Below are 22,181 nucleotides of genomic sequence, written 5' to 3' on the forward strand. Positions count from 1 at the left end.
TACCTTCTCCGCTATGCAATCTGGTTTCAGAGCTGGTCATGAGTGCACCTCAGCCACGTTCAAGGTTCTAAACGACATCATAACCGCCATCGATAAGAGACATTACTGTGCAGCCGTATTCATTGACCTGACCAAGGCTTTCGACTCTGTCAATCACAACATTCTTATTAGCAGACTCGACAGCCTTGGCTTCTCAAATGATTGCCTCGCCTGGTTTACCAACTACTTCTCTGATAGAGTTCAGTGTGTCAAATCGGAGGGCCTGTTGTCTGGACCTCTGACAGTCTCTATGGGTGTGCCACAGGGTTCAATTCTCAGGCCGACTCTCTTTTCTGTATACATCAATGATGTTGCTCTTGCTGCTGGTGATTCTCTGATCCACCTCTACGTAGACGACACCATTCTGTATACTTCTGGCCCCTCCTTGGACACCGTGTTAACTAACCTCCAGATGAGTTTCTATGCCATACAACTCTCCTTCCGTGGCCTCTAACTGCTCTTAAACGCAAGTAAAACTAAATGCATGCTTTTCAATCGATCGCTGCCCGCACCTGCTCACCCATCCAGCATCACTACTCTGGACGGCTCTGACTTAGAATACGTGGACAACTACAAACACCTGGGTGTCTGGTTAGATTGTAAACTCTCCTTCCAGACTCACATTAAGCATCTCCAATCCAAAATTAAATCTAGAATCGGCTTCCTATATCGCAACATAGCATCCTTCACTCATGCTGCCAAACATACCCTCGTAAAACTGACCATCCTACCGATCCTTGACTTCGGTGATGTCATCTATAAAATAGCCTCCAACACTCTACTCAACAAACTGGATGCAGTCTATCACAGTGCCATCCATTTTGTCACCAAAGCCCCATACACTACCCACCATTGCGACCTGTACGCTCTCGTTGGTTGGCCCTCGCTTCATACTCATCGCCAAACCCACTGGCTACAGGTTATCTACAAGTCTCTGCTAGGTAAAGCCCCGCCTTTTCTCAGCTCACTGGTCACCATAGCAGCACCCACTCGTAGCACGCGCTCCAGAAGGTATATCTCACTAGTCACCCCCAAAGCCAATTCCTCCTTTGGTCGTCTTTCCTTCCAGTTCTCTGCTGCCCATGACTGGAACGAATTGAAAAAATCTCTGAAGCTGGAGACTCACATCTCCCTCACTAGCTTTAAGCACCAGCTGTCAGGCAGTTTACAGATCACTGCACCTGTACATAGCCCATCTGTAAACAGCCCATCTATCTACCTACCTCATCCCCATACGGGTATTTATTTATTTATTTTGGCCCAGTGCTGTCCGGGGTAGGCCGTCATTGTAAATAAGAATTTGTTCTTAAGTGACTTGCCTAGTTAAATTAAAGGTTAAATAATAATAAATAAATACATTATTGGTTATTGTGTGTAGATTGAGGATATATATATTTTTTAAGGCTGTAACGTGACAAAATGTGGAAAAAGTCAAGGGGTCTGAGTACTTTCCGAGTGCACTACATGTGATCTGTGTTTCATTGATCTAATGCTGTATGTTCCTGAGAGAAAGATTGACCGAGAGAGGCTTGAGATTTGAGGAAAGGGGGTTGTGAGTTGAGTTCTCTGTCTGACGTGTGATCCCCCTGGATCAAAACAGGAAGTCATGGAGAGAGGGCAGGTCATAGACTAATGAACTTCACTTCCTGCCTTTCACCAGAGAGTGTGTAGGCGGCTTTGATCACTGATAACTGTTTGATGATGTCTAATGCCTGTATGGATTCAACTTCATATGCGGGGGTGGACTATGTGTACATATAACATTCAGACAGAGTTTCTGTACCTGTGTGTGTTTGTGAATTGAATGTCTTGCACTGTACTGTGTAATAACTCATTGTTAATGTACTGCGGTGTGTGCAGAGGCGGGACAGGACAGGGGGTGTTGTCGGAACGGTTGCTCTCTCTTGACCCTCTTATCAGTCCTCCCGCCTCTTTATCTGCCCTTATCTGCTTGCGTGTGTGGAGAGGGGGGCGCCTGGCCACGTGCTGGCTCTCTGTCAAACCCTTTTGAACTCCTGACTCCCACATGCTTATCTCCCATTCTCTTAAAAGCCAAAGCCTTGTTCCAGCTTGTCACAGCAGGTTGCAAAACTTGTGCTTTATTTCGCTTGTTTGTCCTTGTTTGTTTTAGAGAGTGTACTGATTCGTCAGTGGAAGGCTTTCCTGCTGGAGTGTGTATATCTGTGTCAGTGCATGTGGGCCTTTTTGCGTGTCTCTATCCTTTGTATTTGCCTTCATGATGTAATCGCTTTATGTGACATGTAGATAATCTGGTCAATTTCTGACCCATGAGCCACTAGATTATCCTCTCAGATGAAGATCACTTTGTTGGTCAATTGCACATAAGGTCCAACCCGAGGCAATGGCATTTAACATTTGATACCAGCAACCCTGATCAGTGGCGGAACTAGAGTTTTCTACATGGGGTGACCAGGGGGTGGCCAAGGCTACTTCAGGGGTTCCATAGTTCCATAGTTCACTAGAAGTCTTTAACATATAATGAATAGTCACTGTCTCTACCTCGGAACTGCAGCTCAACTTCTCTCTGTCTCTCTCTCTCTCTCTCTCTCTCTCTCTCTGTCTCTCTCTCTGTCTCTCTCTCTCTCTCTCTCTCTCTCTCTCTCTCTCTCTCTCTCTCTCTCTCTGTCTCTCTCTCTCGCACTCTCTGTCTCTCTCTGTCTCTCTCGCTCTCTCTTTCTCTGTCTCTCTCTCTCTCTCTCTCTCTCTCTCTCTCTGTCTCTCTCTCTCTCTCTCTCTCTGTCTCTCTCTCTCTCTGTGTCTCTCTCTCTGTTTCTCTGTCTCTCTCGCCATCTCTCTCTCTCTCACTCACTCACTCAAAATGTTTCACAAACTCATCCATGTTGAGGGAGTGTGCCCTCCTTGACTCAACACTGAGAATCCCGAGGTGACTTAACCTGTCATCAACCATTGTTATCCGTTTTATAGCTGAGAAGCTTCTCTCGCAAGAAGCACTGCTGACTGTAAGATTTCTGTTGTTACACCAAAGTCGAAATAGCTCATGGAACACCTCTTTATAAGGTTCTAGAAACACAGCAAAGTCTAGGAGAGTAGACGGTCTGCCCCTTCCACTTTTCTCTCTCCTATCAAGAAGCCGCTTGGTTTGATGAACCTCATGTTTGAGCTCATCTAAATCTGACTCAAAGGTCTGAGCAAAGGCAAACAGAGGCTCGTCATTCAATAATGTTGTCCTCCTTGGGTTGAGAGACTGGACCCCTTGCATTATCTCGCAATTCTTTTTTGAAAACCGCCTCTGCAGCTCAGCTGTGAGACTGTCAAACACCTGATAAAAGATAGCTCTTTGGAAGGTCTCACCATCACGTTGGTCACTATTTTTCTGTCCTACAGTGCTCATCATCAATGAGTCATGAAATCTTAAGCTTGTTTTAGGCTGTATTTTATACACTGTTTGTACACTTATTTTGCAGCGCTCTGCAATCTCTTCAACCTCTTTCCATAGCTCTCCAAAGTAACCCTCACTGTAGTCCTGCAATGTGTCTGTAAGGGCACCTACCAGATCCACAGCCCTTGTTAGGTCAAGAGAGCTTGATTAGAACATGTCACAAAGACATTTGCAAAAGGTAACCAAAAGCCCAATGAAATGTAAATCTATCTGAGAAAGAAGGCCCCTTGCCTCCACTAATCTATCACCACTATTTTCAAGTGTGATATCCTGTAGCACTCTCAGAACTGCTGGAAGCCTGTCCTTCAGATTACGGCATGCCATGTGTCTGCCTGCCCACCTTACATCCGTAAGTCTCTGTAGTTCCCTGGGCTGCTGCTGTGGATACAGCTCTTTCTGAACTGCAAGCCTTTTGAGATGAACGTACGAGCCAGATACAAAGTTATGAAGCTGTAGGAGAGCAAAGAAGTTAACTGCCTCAGGCACTGATTTTACAGCATCGACAAGAACCAAATTCAAACAATGTGCATTACAGTGCACATAAAATGCAAATCTTGCACTGTTTTTAATCCGTGCAGACACACCAGAATGCTTTCCGCTCATGACGGATGCACCATCATAGCCTTGCCCCACAAGATTATTTCTGTAGTCTAGACCATGTTTTCAAGGCAATCAATTATCATTTTTGTGAGACCTACTGCATCTAAGCTTTCAGCTGACTGAAAGTGTAAAAAGATTTAATGAATGGTCCCGTTGTAAAGTACTTTACAACTAAAGACGTTTTTTTTCTTTAGATCTTACACTAAAAACATTGCTTTCTTTTACTTCTCTTATTATTTCACTTTGTACCATCTCAGCTAAACCCTCAAGAACTTCGTTCTGGATTTGGTGGCTTGTGTACTTAGCATTGCCACATGTATTCATCCTTTTCTCTATGAGAGGGTCATGCTCTGCTATTTCTTCTAAGATTGTAAAAAAATGACCCTTGTTGTGAGAGTCATCAGTCTCTCAGTGACCTTGCTGCGCTTTATTTTGAGTGGCAGTTAATAGGAGCACATCTGCAATTGTTTTAATGTGAGTACAGTTTTCCTCCACTTTCTTTTTCCAGTCCTCATTTATGACATCTAACATTGATGAGTTGATGTCAATAGTCCTTTTATGCTGATTCCGAGCATACATAGCATTGATATGATGCTCTGCCTTTGAATGGAGTTTAAACCCATAATCTTTAAACAGCGCCTTTTTCCAGTTACAAAAACCTGACTGTGATGTGAAGGCAGATTCAGGTGTATTGGGCAGAGAAACATGACTGTGATGTGAAGGCAGATTCAGGTGTATTGAGCAGAGAAACATGACTGTGATGTGAAGGCAGATTCAGGTGTATTGAACAGAGAAACCTGACTCTGATGTGAAGGCAGATTCAGGTGTATTGAACAGAGAAACCTGACTGTGATGTGAAGGCAGATTCAGGTGCATTGGGCAGAGAAACATGACTGTGATGTGAAGGCAGATTCATGTGTATTGGGCAGAGAAAAATGCCTACAGGCGAAACAATAAGTTGAATCTTGACATACAAAATATTCAAGCCATGAATTGTCCTTATAGCAGAAGCTGTTGAAAGCCCGTTTCCTAGTACTACTGTCACGCCCTGACCATAGAGTGCCTTTTTATTCTCTATTTTGGTTAGGTCTTGGTGTGACTAGGGTGGGTGATCTAGTGCATTTATTTCTATGTTGGCCTGGTATGGTTCCCAATCAGAGGCAGCTGTTTATCGTTGTCTCTGATTGGGGATCATATTTAGGCAGCCAATGCCCCACTGGGTTTTTGTGGGATCTTGTTTTTGTGTTGATGCCTGTGAGCGCTACAGAACGGCACGTTTCATTGATCTTTACTGTTTTTGTGAGTTTCAATTCATTAACATGTGGAACTCTACGTACGCTGCGCCTTGGTCCGACTATGATTACCACGACGATCGTGACAACGATGCTGAGTTGTGAGAAACATTTTCAAACGTATTCTCTCTTCTTCTTCTGTATCTCACAACCAACATTAATATTCTCTCTTCCTCGTCCTCGATTTGAAAATGCGCCGCCGAACATCAAAATAAATGCTTCTTTCAACAAGAGGTGAAACGAGATGTCAAACAGCATCAAAATGCCAGTAGCAATTGAAATTTTGGGGGTGGCACCCTGGACACCCCTCTAGCTCTGCCCCTGACCCTGATACCAGCTAACTTCCTGTCAGATTTTTCATGTCCGGTTGCTGGTTTGCCGCTAGGCTACCTGCGGTAGCATTCCAGAGGGACATCAGAGACTGTAACGTTCTCTGCTTCACGGAAACATGGCTAACTGGAGAGACGCAATCCGAAGCGGTGCAGCCAGCGGGTTTCTCCACGCATCGCGCCGACAGAAACAAACATCTCTCTGGTAAGAAGACGGGCGGGGGCGTATGCCTAATGGCCAACGTGACATGGTGTGATGAAGGAAACATACAGGAACTCAAATCCTTCTGTTCACCTGATTTAGAATTCCTCACAATCAAATGTAGACCGCATTACCTACCAAGAGAATTCTCTTCGATTATAATCACAGCCGTATATATCCCCCCCCAAGCAGACACATCGATGGCTCTGAACGAACTTTATTTAACTCTCTGCAAACTGGAAACGATTTATCCGGAGGCTGCATTCATTGTAGCTGGGGATTTTAACAAGGCTAATCTGAAAACAAGACTCCCTAAATTTTATCAGCATATTGATTGCGCAACCAGGGGTGGAAAGACCCTGGATCATTGTTACTCTAACTTCCGCGACGCATATAAGGCCCTGCCCCGCCCCCTTTCGGAAAAGCTGACCACGACTCCATTTTGTTGATCCCTGCCTACAGACAGAAACTAAAACAAGAAGCTCCCACGCTGAGGTCTGTCCAACGCTGGTCCGACCAAGCTGACTCCACACTCCAAGACTGCTTCCATCACGTGGACTGGGAGATGTTTCGTATTGCGTCAGACAACAACATTGACGAATACGCTGATTCGGTGTGCGAGTTCATTAGAACGTGCGTTGAAGATGTCGTTCCCATAGCAACGATTAAAACATTCCCTAACCAGAAACCGTGGATTGATGGCAGCATTCGTGTGAAACTGAAGGCACGAACCACTGCTTTTAATCAGGGCAAGGTGTCTGGTAACATGACTGAATACAAACAGTGCAGCTATTCCCTCCGCAAGGCTATCAAACAAGCTAAGCGCCAGTACAGAGACAAAGTAGAATCTCAATTCAACGGCTCAGACACAAGAGGTATGTGGCAGGGTCTACAGTCAATCACGGACTACAGGAAGAAACCCAGCCCAGTCACGGACCAGGATGTCTTGCTCCCAGGCAGACTAAATAACTTTTTTGCCCGCTTTGAGGACAATACAGTGCCACTGACACGGCCTGCAACGGAATCATGCGGTCTCTCCTTCACTGCAGCCGAAGTGAGTAAGACATTTAAACGTGTTAACCCTCGCAAGGCTGCAGGCCCAGACGGCATCCCCAGCCGCGCCCTCAGAGCATGCGCAGACCAGCTGGCCGGTGTGTTTACGGACATATTCAACCAATCCCTATACCAGTCTGCTGTTCCCACATGCTTCAAGAGGGCCACCATTGTTCCTGTTCCCAAGAAAGCTAAGGTAACTGAGCTAAACGACTACCGCCCGTAGCACTCACATCCGTCATCATGAAGTGCTTTGAGAGACTAGTCAAGGACCATATCACCTCCACCCTACCTGACACCCTTGACCCACTCCAATTTGCTTACCGCCCAAATAGGTCCACAGACGATGCAATCTCAACCACACTGCACACTGCCCTAACCCATCTGGACAAGAGGAATACCTATGTGAGAATGCTGTTCATCGACTACAGCTCGGCATTCAACACCATAGTACCATCCAAGCTCGTCATCAAGCTCGAGACCCTGGGTCTCGACCCCGCCCTGTGCAACTGGGTACTGGACTTCCTGACGGGCCGCCCCCAGGTGGTGAGGGTAGGCAACAACATCTCCTCCCCGCTGATCCTCAACACTGGGGCCCCACAAGGGTGCGTTCTGAGCCCCCTCCTGTACTCCCTGTTCACCCACGACTGCGTGGCCATGCACGCCTCCAACTCAATCATCAAGTTTGCGGACGACACAACAGTGGTAGGCTTGATTACCAACAACGACGAGATGGCCTACAGGGAGGAGGTGAGGGCCCTCGGAGTGTGGTGTCAGGAAAATAACCTCACACTCAACGTCAACAAAACTAAGGAGATGATTGTGGACTTCAGGAAACAGCAGAGGGAACACCCCCATCCACATCGATGGAACAGTAGTGGAGAGGGTAGCAAGTTTTAAGTTCCTCGGCATACACATCACAGACAAACTGAATTGGTCCACTCACACAGACAGCATCGTGAGGAAGGCGCAGCAGCGCCTCTTCAACCTCAGGAGGCTGAAGAAATTCGGCTTGTCACCAAAAGCACTCACAAACTTCTACAGATGCACAATCGAGAGCATCCTGGTGGGCTGTATCACCGCCTGGTATGGCAACTGCACCGCCCTCAACCGTAAGGCTCTCCAGAGGGTAGTGAGGTCTGCACAACGCATCACCGGGGGCAAACTACCTGCCCTCCAGGACACCTACACCACCCGATGCTACAGGAAGGCCATAAAGATCATCAAGGACATCAACCACCCGAGCCACTGCCTGTTCACCCCGCTGTCATCCAGAAGGCGAGGTCAGTACAGGTGCATCAAAGCTGGGACCGAGAGACTGAAAAACAGCTTCTATCTCAAGGCCATCAGACTGTTAAACAGCCACCACTAACATTGAGTGGCTACTGCCAACACACTGTCAATGACACTGACTCTACTCCAGCCACTTTAATCATGGGAATTGATGGGAAATGATGTAAATATATCACTAGCCACTTTAAACAATGCTACCTTAATAATGTTACTTACCCTACATTGTTCATCTCATATGCATACGTTGATACTGTACTCTATATCATCGACTGCATCCTTATGTAATACATGTATCACTAGCCACTTTAACTATGCCACTTGGTTTACATACTTATCTCATATGTATATACTGTACTCGATATCATCTACTGTATCTTGCCTATGCTGCTCTGTACCATCACTCATTCATATATCCTTATGTACATATTCTTTATCCCCTTACACTGTGTATAAGACAGTAGTTTTTTTTGGAATTGTTAGTTAGATTACTTGCTCGTTATTACTGCATTGTTGGAACTAGAAGCACAAGCATTTCGCTACACTCGCATTAACATCTGCTAACCATGTGTATGTGACAAATAAAATTTGATTTTGATTTGATTTGATTTGCCTGCAACTATTAGTTAAGAATGAGATAATCCGGTCAAGCCACGAGTCACTAGATTACCCTCTATTAGGTATCAATTAGTGTTTGTTGCTGATTTGAGAGATTTATATAATGTTCTGTGTCACAATAATATGATATGGCCTGACAGAAACTAGAATGTGTTTTACAGTGAAATATCAATGAAGGAGCAGAGAATATCTGTAATGAAATTCACGGGCTAGGCCAGGGTCCATGAACTTCCTTTAATGAGCTTGTGGCATTTCCCTCCTCTTCTATCTGTGAAGCCGGAATATAGTTATTCTAATAATGAGAACTGTATCATTTTTATTGCACATAGCTGTACGGCCGTTCCAGATCTATAACTGCGTCTTTATTCAGTCCTGATAACACAGGGTTTAGCTAAATTTAGGGGACACATTTTCATATGTTGCCTGTCTTGCAAATGAAAGTTTTTCTATGAATTTTGACTATAACCAATGCTTTAATTCTCTCTGCCGTTTCCTCCTTTTCACTCACTCTCTTTCTCTCTCTGTCCCCCTCTTCCTGTCATTCTCTCTACCTCTCTGTCCTCCCTGCAGGTTTCGGCTTTGTAACTTTTGAGGTTGAGGACGTTGTGGAGAAAGTATGCGAGATCCACTTTCATGAAATCAATAATAAAATGGTGAGTGGCTCTCGCTTTTCAAAACGGTGGACGGTGCGTTGCTGGCTGGATTAATATTTGATTTTCTCTTTAGCACAGCGGGAACGATGGCAGACACACACACACACACACACACACACACACATATACACACACACACACACATACACGCACATACACACACAAACACACACATTTTTAGGGATATGGAGTCAGTGGTGTGCACTGTGCACCGATGACCACACACCATGAAATTGTGTTTGTGAGTCGTTCCTGGCAGAAGGGCAAAACAACCTGTCCCTACCTCACGCAAAACCACCCTGCAAATCAGGCTGGAACAGGTATCCATGTCTGTGAAAGCTGGTGGTATTATTGAAAAAACAACAACATTAAACCTATCAGTCCAGGCTGTTTCAATGCCACACCTGATGCCAGACCTGGTGTTGATGTTTATTCTTAATCTTCAGTAGTGGAAGTGTGTTTCCAGCAGACTGGTCTCGGTCAGGATTAATGGCCTGTTGACCAGGTGGTGGTGGGGGTAGGCTGTGAGCAGGCTGGCTGAGGCCCAGGATGGCGAGACAATGAGGTGCAGAGGGGAGGAGGGTGGTGGTGGTGAAGCCTGGGTGTAACGTTAGCCTGCGCTAGTTGCTTGTCACTCATGCAGCCTGCTGTGGCTCAGAAAGTGCAGTATAGCAGCATAGGGGGAGCATATCAGACCCTGCATGGCTCCATATGCCGTGCACTGACAACTCTCCCTCCTTAGTCAACACTACCACTACTATACTACTTTCTTTCCTTAGTCAACACTACCACTACTACACTACTCTCCCTCCTTAGTCAACACTAACACTACTACACTACTCTCCTTCCTTAGTCAACACTACCACTACTACACTACTCTCCTTCCTTAGTCAACACTACCACTACTACACTACTCTCCCTCCTTAGTCAACACTACCACTACTACACTACTCTCCTTCCTTAGTCAACACTACCACTACTACACTACTCTCCCTCCTTAGTCAACACTACCACTACTACACTACTCTACTTCCTTAGTCAACACTACCACTACTACACTACTCTCCTTCCTTAGTCAACACTACCACTACTATACTACTTTCTTTCCTTAGTCAACACAACCACTACTACACTACTCTCCCTCCTTAGTCAACACTACCACTACTACACTACTCTCCCTCCTTAGTCAACACTACCACTACTACACTACTCTCCTTCCTTAGTCAACACTACCACTACTACACTACTCTCCCTCCTTAGTCAACACTACCACTACTACACTACTCTACTTCCTTAGTCAATACTACCACTACTACACTACTCTCCCTCCTTAGTCAATACTACCACTACTACACTACTCTCCCTCCTTAGTCAACACTACCACTACTACACTACTCTCCCTCCTTAGTCAACACTACCACTACTACACTACTCTCCTTCCTTAGTCAATACTACCACTACTACACTACTCTCCCTCCTTAGTCAACACTACCACTACTACACTACTCTCCCTCCTTAGTCAACACTACCACTACTACACTACTCTCCCTCCTTAGTCAACACTACCACTACTACACTACTCTACTTCCTTAGTCAATACTACCACTACTACACTACTCTCCCTCCTTAGTCAACACTACCACTACTACACTACTCTACTTCCTTAGTCAATACTACCACTACTACACTACTCTCCCTCCTTAGTCAACACTACCACTACTACACTACTCTCCCTCCTTAGTCAACACTACCACTACTACACTACTCTACTTCCTTAGTCAATACTACCACTACTACACTACTCTCCTTCCTTAGTCAATACTACCACTACTACACTACTCTCCCTCCTTAGTCAATACTACCACTACTACACTACTCTCCCTCCTTAGTCAACACTACCACTACTACACTACTCTCCCTCCTTAGTCAACACTACCACTACTACACTACTCTCCCTCCTTAGTCAACACTACCACTACTACACTACTCTACTTCCTTAGTCAACACTACCACTACTACACTACTCTCCTTCCTTAGTCAACACTACCACTACTATACTACTTTCTTTCCTTAGTCAACACTACCACTACTACACTACTCTCCTCCTTAGTCAACACAACCACTACTACACTACTCTCCCTCCTTAGTCAACACTACCACTACTACACTACTCTCCCTCCTTAGTCAACACTACCACTACTACACTACTCTCCTTCCTTAGTCAACACTACCACTACTACACTACTCTCCCTCCTTAGTCAACACTACCACTACTATACTACTTTCTTTCCTCAGTCAACACTACCACTACTACACTACTCTCCTTCCTTAGTCAACACTACCACTACTACACTCCTCTGATCTCCCTCCTTAGTCAACACTACCACTACTACACTACTCTCTCATCTTAGTCAACACTGCCACTACTACACTACTCTCTCTCCTTAGTCAACACTACTACACTACTCTACTCTCTCATCAAATCAAATCAAATTTATTTATATAGCCCTTCGTACATCAGCTGATATCTCAAAGTGCTGTACAGAAACCCAGCCTAAAACCACAAACAGCAAACAATGCAGGTGTAGACACTACTCTCCTTCCTTAGTCAACACTACCACTACTACACTACTCTCCTTCCTTAGTCAATACTACCACTACTACACTACTCTCCTTCCTTAGTCAACACTACCACTACTATACTACTCTCCCTCCTTAGTCAACACTACCACTACTACACTACTCTCCTTCCTTAGTCAACACTACCACTACTACACTACTCTCCTTCCTTAGTCAACACTACCACTACTACACTACTCTCCTTCCTTAGTCAATACTACCACTACTACACTACTCTCCTTCCTTAGTCAACACTACCACTACTACACTACTCTCCTTCCTTAGTCAATACTACCACTACTACACTACTCTCCTTCCTTAGTCAATACTACCACTACTACACTACTCTCCCTCCTTAGTCAACACTACCACTACTACACTACTCTCCTTCCTTAGTCAATACTACCACTACTACACTACTCTCCCTCCTTAGTCAACACTACCACTACTACACTACTCTCCTTCCTTAGTCAACACTACCACTACTACACTACTCTCCTTCCTTAGTCAATACTACCACTACTACACTACTCTCCTTCCTTAGTCAATACTACCACTACTACACTACTCTCCCTCCTTAGTCAACACTACCACTACTACACTACTCTCCTTCCTTAGTCAACACTACCACTACTACACTACTCTCCTTCCTTAGTCAATACTACCACTACTACACTACTCTCCCTCCTTAGTCAACACTACCACTACTATACTACTCTCCTTCCTTAGTCAACACTACCACTCTACACTACTCTCCTTCCTTAGTCAATACTACCACTACTACACTACTCTCCCTCCTTAGTCAACACTACCACTACTACACTACTCTCCTTCCTTAGTCAACACTACCACTACTACACTACTCTCCTTCCTTAGTCAATACTACCACTACTACACTACTCTCCTTCCTTAGTCAACACTACCACTACTACACTACTCTCCTTCCTTAGTCAATACTACCACTACTACACTACTCTCCCTCCTTAGTCAACACTACCACTACTATACTACTCTCCTTCCTTAGTCAACACTACCACTCTACACTACTCTCCTTCCTTAGTCAATACTACCACTACTACACTACTCTCCCTCCTTAGTCAACACTACCACTACTATACTACTCTCCTTCCTTAGTCAACACTACCACTACTACACTACTCTCCTTCCTTAGTCAATACTACCACTACTACACTACTCTCCTTCCTTAGTCAACACTACCACTACTATACTACTCTCCCTCCTTAGTCAACACTACCACTACTACACTACTCTCCTTCCTTAGTCAACACTACCACTACTATACTACTCTCCCTCCTTAGTCAACACTACCACTACTACACTACTCTCCTTCCTTAGTCAACACTACCACTACTACACTACTCTCCTTCCTTAGTCAACACTACCACTACTACACTACTCTCCCTCCTTAGTCAACACTACCACTCTACACTACTCTCTCATCTTTGTCAACACTACTACACTACTCTACTATTCCTTCTTGGTTAATACTACCACTACTACACTACTCTACTATTCCTTCTTGGTTAATACTACCACTACTACACTACTCTACTTTTCCTTCTTGGTTAATACTACCACTACTACACTACTCTACTTTTCCTTCTTGGTTAATACTACCACTACTACACTACTCTACTTTTCCTTCTTGGTTAATACTACCACTACTACACTACTCTACTTTTCCTTCTTGGTTAATACTACCACTACTACACTACTCTACTTTTCCTTCTTGGTTAATACTACCACTACTACACTACTCTCTCATCTTTGTCAACACTACTGCAACTACTCTACTATTCCTTCTTAGTCAACACTACCACTACTACACTACTCTCCTTCCTTAGTCAACACTACAACTATTACACTACTCTACTATTCCTTAGTCAACACTACCACTACTACACTTACTCTCCTTCCTTAGTCAACACTACAACTATTACACTACTCTACTATTCCTTAGTCAACACTACCACTACTACACTTACTCTCCTTCCTTAGTCAACACTACCACTACTACACTACTCTCCTTCCTTAGTCAACACTACCACTACTACACTACTCTCCTTCCTTAGTCAATACTACCACTACTACACTACTCTCCTTCCTTAGTCAACACTACCACTACTACACTACTCTCTCTCCTTAGTCAACACTACCACTAATACACTACTCTCCTTCCTTAGTCAACACTACAACTATTACACTACTCTCCCTCATTTGTCAACACTACCAAGAGAGTAGTGTGATAATGGTACTGTTGACTAAGGGACATTAGTGTAGTATATTACTGCAGCAACAGGAAGTGCAGCAACAGAAAATGTTCATTGTTGTGTGGATTATAATTAATGGACATTTTTATAGGGGTTCAGACATGTTTAGTTTGGGCAAATCAAGTCTGACATTTTCAAGTGAAAATGACAAACTTTAAGACCCACAGACAGATCCAGTCTCAGTCCCCCAGACCCGCAGACAGCCCCCCCGTCCCACAGACAGACACAGCAGCATTCCAACCACAGATACAGCACAGATATTGACTTTCACATGATAGTGCATCAAATGCTCTCATTGTTCAGCCAAGCCCCATGTGCCCATCGACTGGATCTATTAAATTGGGCTTTGGGGGAATTGCATGCATTGTTTGCATCTTTTGGGGAGGATGAGAAATGAATATTTTCATCCCCGGCCTGCTTCATTCAGTTTTACCAGCTCCTGTCTCCATAAAATTATAACTCTGTTTGTGGGGCTTCCTGGTTGCTGAGGTGTTGGAGGAACAACTGGGAAATAAATGACTGAGAGAAGGTATGAAAAGTGGGATGAAGCGGAAGAATGTTTTGTGTGTGAAAAAGCGGTGTTGGATGGAGTCCCGCATCCTTTCTTTCTTCCCTCTTGTAATCTCTGATGCTGTTTTCAGAGTTTCTCTTTGCCAAACGGATAAAAGCCACCTTGGAGGCATCGTCTGCTAGCAGCCTGTGCATTTGTGTGCGCGTGTATGTACGTGCGTGTGTGTACGTGTGTATTTTACTAATATTCAGCAATAACATTATAATGATTATGTTGTAAATGGCAGTAGTAACACACCCTTGGAAGTGTCCACCAGGCCGTAGCCCTTGTGCAAGAGATGCTTTACAGCCACCATTTCACAAACCCACCATCTGTGCATCCTTAACCCTCAGCTTTTAAGAGGGAAGGGGGCCATCTCAGTCTCCATCTGTACTTCCTGTGTGTAGCTATCAGGCATGACCCAGGCATTGACTCCTCTCCTCTCCTAGTGAGTGGTTCTGACTGGGACTTACAGGACTCTGCATCAAGAGATGATGTTACCAGGCATCAGTGACTCAGTGCCAGTATATGGGTGAGGCCCTACTCTGAGTGCCAGCCACCCTGGGCTGAACCTGTTTGATACCCACTCTGGGTAGCAGTGGTGTAAAGTACTTAAGTAAAAATACTTTAAAGTACTTCTTCAAATTAAATTGTATTGGTCACATACATGTGTTTAGCAGATGTTATTGCGGGTGTAGCAAGATGCTTGGGCTTCTAGCTCCAACAGCGCAGTAGTATTTAACAAGTAATATCTAACAATTTCACGACAATACACACAAATCTAAAGTAAAGGAATGGAATTAAGAATATATAAATATTTGGACGAGCAATGTCAGAGCAGCATTGACTAAGATACAGTAGAATAGAATACAGTATATACAGTTGAAGTCGGAAGTTTACATACACTTAGGTTGGAGTCATTAAAACTCGTTTTTCAACCACTCCACAAATTTCTTCTAACAAACTATAGTTTTGGCAAGTCGGTTAGGACATCTACTTTGTGTATGACACAAGTAATTTTTCAAACCATTGTTAACAAACAGATTATTTCACTTATAATTCACTGTATCACAATTCCAGTGGGTTAGAAGTTGACGTACACTAAGTTGACTGTGCCGTTAAACAGCTTGGACAATTCCAGAAAATGATGTCATGGCTTTAGAAGCTTCTGATAGGCTAATTGACATCATTTGAGTCAATTGGAGGTGTAGCTGTGGTACACCTCTGGTTCATCCTTGGGAGCAATTTCCAAACACCTGAAGGTACCACGTTCATCTGTACAAACAATAGTACACAAGTATAAACACCATGGGACCATGCAGCCGTCATACCGCTCAGGAAGGAGACACGTTCTGTCTCCTAGAGATGAATGTACTTTGGTGAGAAAAGTGTAAATCAATCCCAGAACAACAGCAAAGGACCTTGTGAAGATGCTGGAGGAAACAGGTACAAAAGTATCTATATCCACAGTAAAACGAGTCCTATATCGACATAACCTGAAAGGCCGCTCAGCAAGGAAGAAGCCACTGCTCCAAAACCGCCTTGAAAAGTCAGACTACGGTTTGCAACTGCACATGGGGACAAAGATTGTACTTTTTGGAGTCTGATGGTCTGATGAAACAAAAATAGAACTGTTTGTCCATAATGACTTTCATTATGTTTGGAGGAAAAAGGGGGAGCCTTGCAAGACGAAGAACACCATCCCAACCGTGAAGCACAGGGGTGGCAGCATCATGTTGTGGGGGTGCTTTGCTGCAGGAGGGCCTGGTGCACTTCACAAAATAGATGGCATCATGAGGCTGGAAAATTATGTGGATATATTGAAGCAACATCTCAAGACATCAGTCAGGAAGTTAAAGCTTGGTCGCAAATGGGTCTTCCAAATGGACAATGACCCCAAGCATACTTCCAAAGTTGTGGCAAAATGGCTTAAGGACAACAAAGTCAAGATATTGGAGTGGCCATCACAAAGCCCTGACCTCAATCCTGTAGAACATTTGTGGGCAGAACTGAAAAAGCGTGTGCGAGCAAGGAGGCCTACAAACCTGACTCAGTTACACCAGCTCTGTCAGGAGGAATGGGCCAACGTATTGTGGGAAGCTTGTGGAAGGCTACCCAAAACGTTTGACCCAAGTTAAACAATAAAGGCAATGCTACCAAATACTAATTCACAGTGTATGTAAACTTCTGACCCACTCTATCTGACATTTCACATTCTTAAAATAAAGTGGTGACCTTCACTGACCTAAAATAGGGAATTCCTACTAGGATTACATGTCAGGAATTGTGAAAAACGTATTTTAAATGTATTTGGCTAAGGTGTAAGTAAACTTCCGACTTCAACTGTACGTACATGTGAGATGAGTAATGCAAAATATGTAAACATTATTAAAGTGACTAGTGTTCCATTATTAAAGTGGGAAGTGATTTAAGTAGTTTTTTGGGGGTATCTGCACTTTACTATTCATATTTTGTACAACTTTTACTTTTACTCCACTACATTCCTAAAGAAAATAATGTACTTTTTACTCCATACATTTTCCCTGACACCCAAAAGTACTCATTACATTTTGAATGCTTAGCAGGACAAAAAAATGGTTCAATTCACACACTTATCAAGAGAACATCCCTGGTCATCCCTACTGCATCTGATCTGGCAGACTCACTAAACACAAATGCTTTGTTTGTAAAGGATGTCTGAGTGTTGGAGTGTGCCCCTGGGTATGTGTACATTTTAAAAACAAGAAAATGATGCTGTTTGGTTTGCTTAGTATAAGGACTTTTTTATTATTCATACTTTTACATGTAAATATCCAAGCCCTGACAGAGCTTTGACATGTGGAGAGGCTGAGAAATAGAGTGGTGAAGGAAAACTATGAATAGGCTTTTTGTATTCCTCTTCAGAGTGGACAGACTGGAGTTCTGGCCCAAAAACTGCGGCCCATGTTTCACTGACTGCCTGGATGTGTGTCAGTCTGTTTAGACCTGACACTCACACCCCTTTCACACTCTCTCCAAATCGCTTCATACAAAATCAAGACCAAGCGCCTTATCCCCCCCTCCTTTGTCCGGTAGTACTCACTGAGCTTTGCTGCTTTACTGTGCTGTGACGGTAGAGTATAGGTGTTTAACTGGAGTATAGGGCGCACAATAAAGCTGGAAAGTGTTTAAAGGCCTGGTCGAGGCAGACTGAACCGTGCAGCTGTTGGACACACGTAGAGGAGTGGATCGATCCTGGCCTGGGATAAACCCTCCCTCAGGTACCACCCAGACAGGAAAACTTAGAGAGAAAACACAGTCTACTGTATCAGTGCTCTTTCTTAGATGCACAAATGAGGTAATTATACCCTATCCTTTCTTTCAACGGATCTGAACTGGATGTGAGACTAGTGGTGAGGGCTGTATTTTAACTGTCCATTCTTACACCGTCCTCATAGATGTCAACATTTAACTGCTTTGGTTTCACTGATTGACCAAACTCAGCCTTGGGTATGCAAGGACCTCACTCTCCTCTCTGCTGGTGTCTCTGTGCTGTCTGCACCAATAGCTAACAGCGCCCCTCGACCTGTAGACCTGCTACATGTTCCCAGGCAATACTGCTGACCCCTCTCCATAATCCCCATGCTGCCCCCATGTAGCCCCCCTTCCAGTACAGATGTACCCTGGCTCATTCCCATCACGCCGCCCCTCTCTTCCCTCCAGCCCCCTGCCTGCCCCCTGCGCTAGCCCACTGCGGCGCTAGCCCATTAGCATGTATGATAAGTGCCTAGCATGTCGGCGGGCCAATTTAAAGGCTGGCTCTGCCATGCCAGGGCTCAGGCCTGCAATATCATTGGGAGATAATCTACCGCTGTGAGGGAGAAAGTGGCAGCTCGGGGCGTGCATAAAATCACTCTTATTTTCTCCTTCTCCCTCTCTTCTCTTTCTTCCTTCTGGCTGTTAACACCACTACTTCTTCTGATGACACTGAGAACATGGCAGAAACACCCAAGGGAGGGAGGGAAGTGTTTGTGTGTGTCAGAGGAGGGGCAAGGCAGAGGGGACATGACATGATTCTATGAGTGTTTCCATAGTTGATATATCCCTCAGCCCATTTAATCCCATTAGGAGACATGTTAAGTTGATTCTTCCTGTCTCTCTCTCTCTGTGTATTTACTCAGCTCTCTCTGTCCAGGAGAAGTTAGTGCATGGCTAGTGCATGGCTCTCTCTCTCTCTGTCTCTCTCTCTCTGTCTCTGTCTGTCTCTGTCTCTCTCTCTGTCTCTCTCTCTGTGTCTCTCTTTCTTTCTCTCCCCCTGCCTGTCTCTCTTTCTCTCTCTGCGTCTCTCTCTTTCTCTCTCTCCCCCTGTCTGTCTCTCTCTCTGTCTCTCTGTCTCTTTCTCTCTCAATTCAATGGCTTTATTGGCATGGGAAACATATGTTTACATTGCCAAAGCAAGTGAAATAGATTTTTAAAAACAATAAAACATTTACTGTAAATATTACACTTCCAAAAGTTCCAAAAGAACGTCATATCAAATCAAATGTCATATTATGTTTTTGTACAGTGTTGTAATGATGTGCAAATAGTTAAAGTACAAAAGGGAAAATAAATAAAGATAAATCTAGGTTGTATTTACAATGGTGTTTGTTCTTCAATGGTTGCCCTTTTCTTGTGGCAACAGGTCACAAATCTTGCTGCTGTGATGGCATGTTGTGGTATTTCACCCAATAGATATGGGAGTTTATCAAAATTGGATTTGTTTTCAAATTATTTGTGGGTCTGTGTAATCTGAGGGAAATATGTGTCTCTAATATGGTTATACATTTGGCATGAGGTTAGAAAGTGCAGCTTAGTTTCCACTTCATTTTGTGGGCAGTGTGCACATAGCCTGTCTTCTCTTGAGAGCCAGGTCTGCCTTTGGCGGCCTTTCTCAATAGCAAGGCTATGCTCACTGAATCTGTACATAGTCAAAGCTTTCCTTAATTTTGGGTCAGTCACAGTGGTCAGGTATTCTGCCGCTGTGTACTCTCTGTGTAGGGCCAAATAGTATTCTAGTTTGCTCAGTTTTCTGGTCAATTCTTTCCAATGTGTCAAGTAATTATCTTTTTGTTTTCTCATGATTTGGTTAGGTCTAGTTATGTTGCTGTCCTGGGGCTCTGTGGGGTCTGTTTGTGTTTGTGAACAGAGCCCCAGGACCAGCTTGTTTAGGGGTCTCTTCTCCAGGTTTATTTCTCTGTAGGTGATGGCTTTGTTATGGAAGGTTTGGGAATTGCTTCCTTTTAGGTGGTTGTAGAATTTAACGGCTATTTCTGGATTTTGATAATTAGCGGGTATCGGCCTTATTCTGCACTGCATGCATTATTTGAGAGCTGAGTAAATGATATTTTTGCAGTGTCTCAATTTGGTGTTTGTCCAATTTTGTGAATTCTTGGTTGGTGAGCGGACCCCAGTCCTCACAACCATAAAGGGAAACGGGTTCTGTAACTGATTCAAGTATTTTTAGCCAGATCCTAATTGGTATGTCGATTTTTATGTTCCTTTTGATGGCATAGAACACCCTTCTTGCCTTGTCTCTCAGCTCGTTTACAGCTTTGTGGTTGTCACCTGTGGCGCTGATGTTTAGGCCGAGGTATGTATAGTTTTTTGTGTGCTCTAGGAAACGGTGTCTAGATGGAATTTGTATTCGTGGTCCTGGGAACTGGATCTTTTTTGTCTTATTGAGATCTGTGCAGAAGATATAGGTGCTGCTGTAGGCATCCTTGGTTGAGGACAGAAGCACGAGATCATCAGCAAACAGTAGACATTTTACAGATTTTGGTAGAGTGAGGCCAGGTACTGCAGACTGTTCTAGTGCCCTCACCAATTCGTTGATATACAGTGCCTTGCGAAAGTATTCGGCCCCCTTGAACTTTGCGACCTTTTGCCACATTTCAGGCTTCAAACATAAAGATATAAAACTGTATTTTTTTGTGAAGAATCAACAACAAGTGGGACACAATCATGAAGTGGAACGACATTTATTGGATATTTCAAACTTTTTTAACAAATCAAAAACTGAAAAATTGTGCGTGCAAAATTATTCAGCCCCTTTACTTTCAGTGCAGCAAACTCTCTCCAGAAGTTCAGTGAGGATCTCTGAATGATCCAATGTTGACCTAAATGACTAATGATGATAAATACAATCCACCTGTGTGTAATCAAGTCTCCGTATAAATGCACCTGCACTGTGATAGTCTCAGAGGTCCGTTAAAAGCGCAGAGAGCATCATGAAGAACAAGGAACACACCAGGCAGGTCCGAGATACTGTTGTGAAGAAGTTTAAAGACGGATTTGGATACAAAACGATTTCCCAAGCTTTAAACATCCCAAGGAGCACTGTGCAAGCGATAATATTGAAATGGAAGGAGTATCAGACCACTGCAAATCTACCAAGACCTGGCCGTCCCTCTAAACTTTCAGCTCATACAAGGAGAAGACTGATCAGAGATGCAGCCAAGAGGCCCATGATCACTCTGGATGAACTGCAGAGATCTACAGCTGAGGTGGGAGACTCTGTCCATAGGACAACAATCAGTCGTATATTGCACAAATCTGGCCTTTATGGAAGAGTGGCAAGAAGAAAGCCATAAAGATATCCATAAAAAGTGTTGTTTAAAGTTTGCCACAAGCCACCTGGGAGACACACCAAACATGTGGAAGAAGGTGTTCTGGTCAGATGAAACCAAAATTGAACTTTTTGGCAACAATGCAAAACGTTATGTTTGGCGTAAAAGCAACACAGCTCATCACCCTGAAGACACCATCCCCACTGTCAAACATGGTGGTGGCAGCATCATGGTTTGGGCCTGCTTTTCTTCAGCAGGGACAGGGAAGATGGTTAAAATTGATGGGAAGATGGATGGGGCCAAATACAGGACCATTCTGGAAGAAAACCTGATGGAGTCTGCAAAAGACCTGAGACTGGGATGGAGATTTGTCTTCCAACAAGACAATGATCCAAAACATAAAGCAAAATCTACAATGGAATGGTTCAAAAATAAACATATCCAGGTGTTAGAATGGCCAAGTCAAAGTCCAGACCTGAATCCAATCGAGAATCTGTGGAAAGAACTGAAAACTGCTGTTCACAAATGCTCTCCATCCAACCTCACTGAGCTCGAGCTGTTTTGCAAGGAGGAATGGGAAAAAATTTCAGTTTCTCGATGTGCAAAACTGATAGAGACATACCCCAAGCGACTTACA

At 44.0% G+C, this 22,181-nt stretch overlaps 1 protein-coding gene across 8 annotated transcripts in view; it reads left to right on the forward strand.

Annotated features, from left to right (window-relative positions):
• The window catches only part of LOC112267442 (RNA-binding protein Musashi homolog 2), a 334,245-nt gene that overhangs the window by 237,740 nt on the left and 74,324 nt on the right, over positions 1-22,181 (forward strand). For all 8 annotated transcript variants that reach the window (XM_042297533.1, XM_042297535.1, XM_042297536.1 and 5 more), the window contains exon 8: positions 9,415-9,497. In XM_042297533.1, the coding sequence (XP_042153467.1) occupies positions 9,415-9,497 (83 nt within the window). The remainder of the gene's footprint in view (positions 1-9,414; positions 9,498-22,181) is intronic.

The sequence above is a fragment of the Oncorhynchus tshawytscha genome, linkage group LG14 (assembly GCF_018296145.1).
Source record: "Oncorhynchus tshawytscha isolate Ot180627B linkage group LG14, Otsh_v2.0, whole genome shotgun sequence".
NCBI classification, from domain to species: domain Eukaryota; kingdom Metazoa; phylum Chordata; class Actinopteri; order Salmoniformes; family Salmonidae; genus Oncorhynchus; species Oncorhynchus tshawytscha.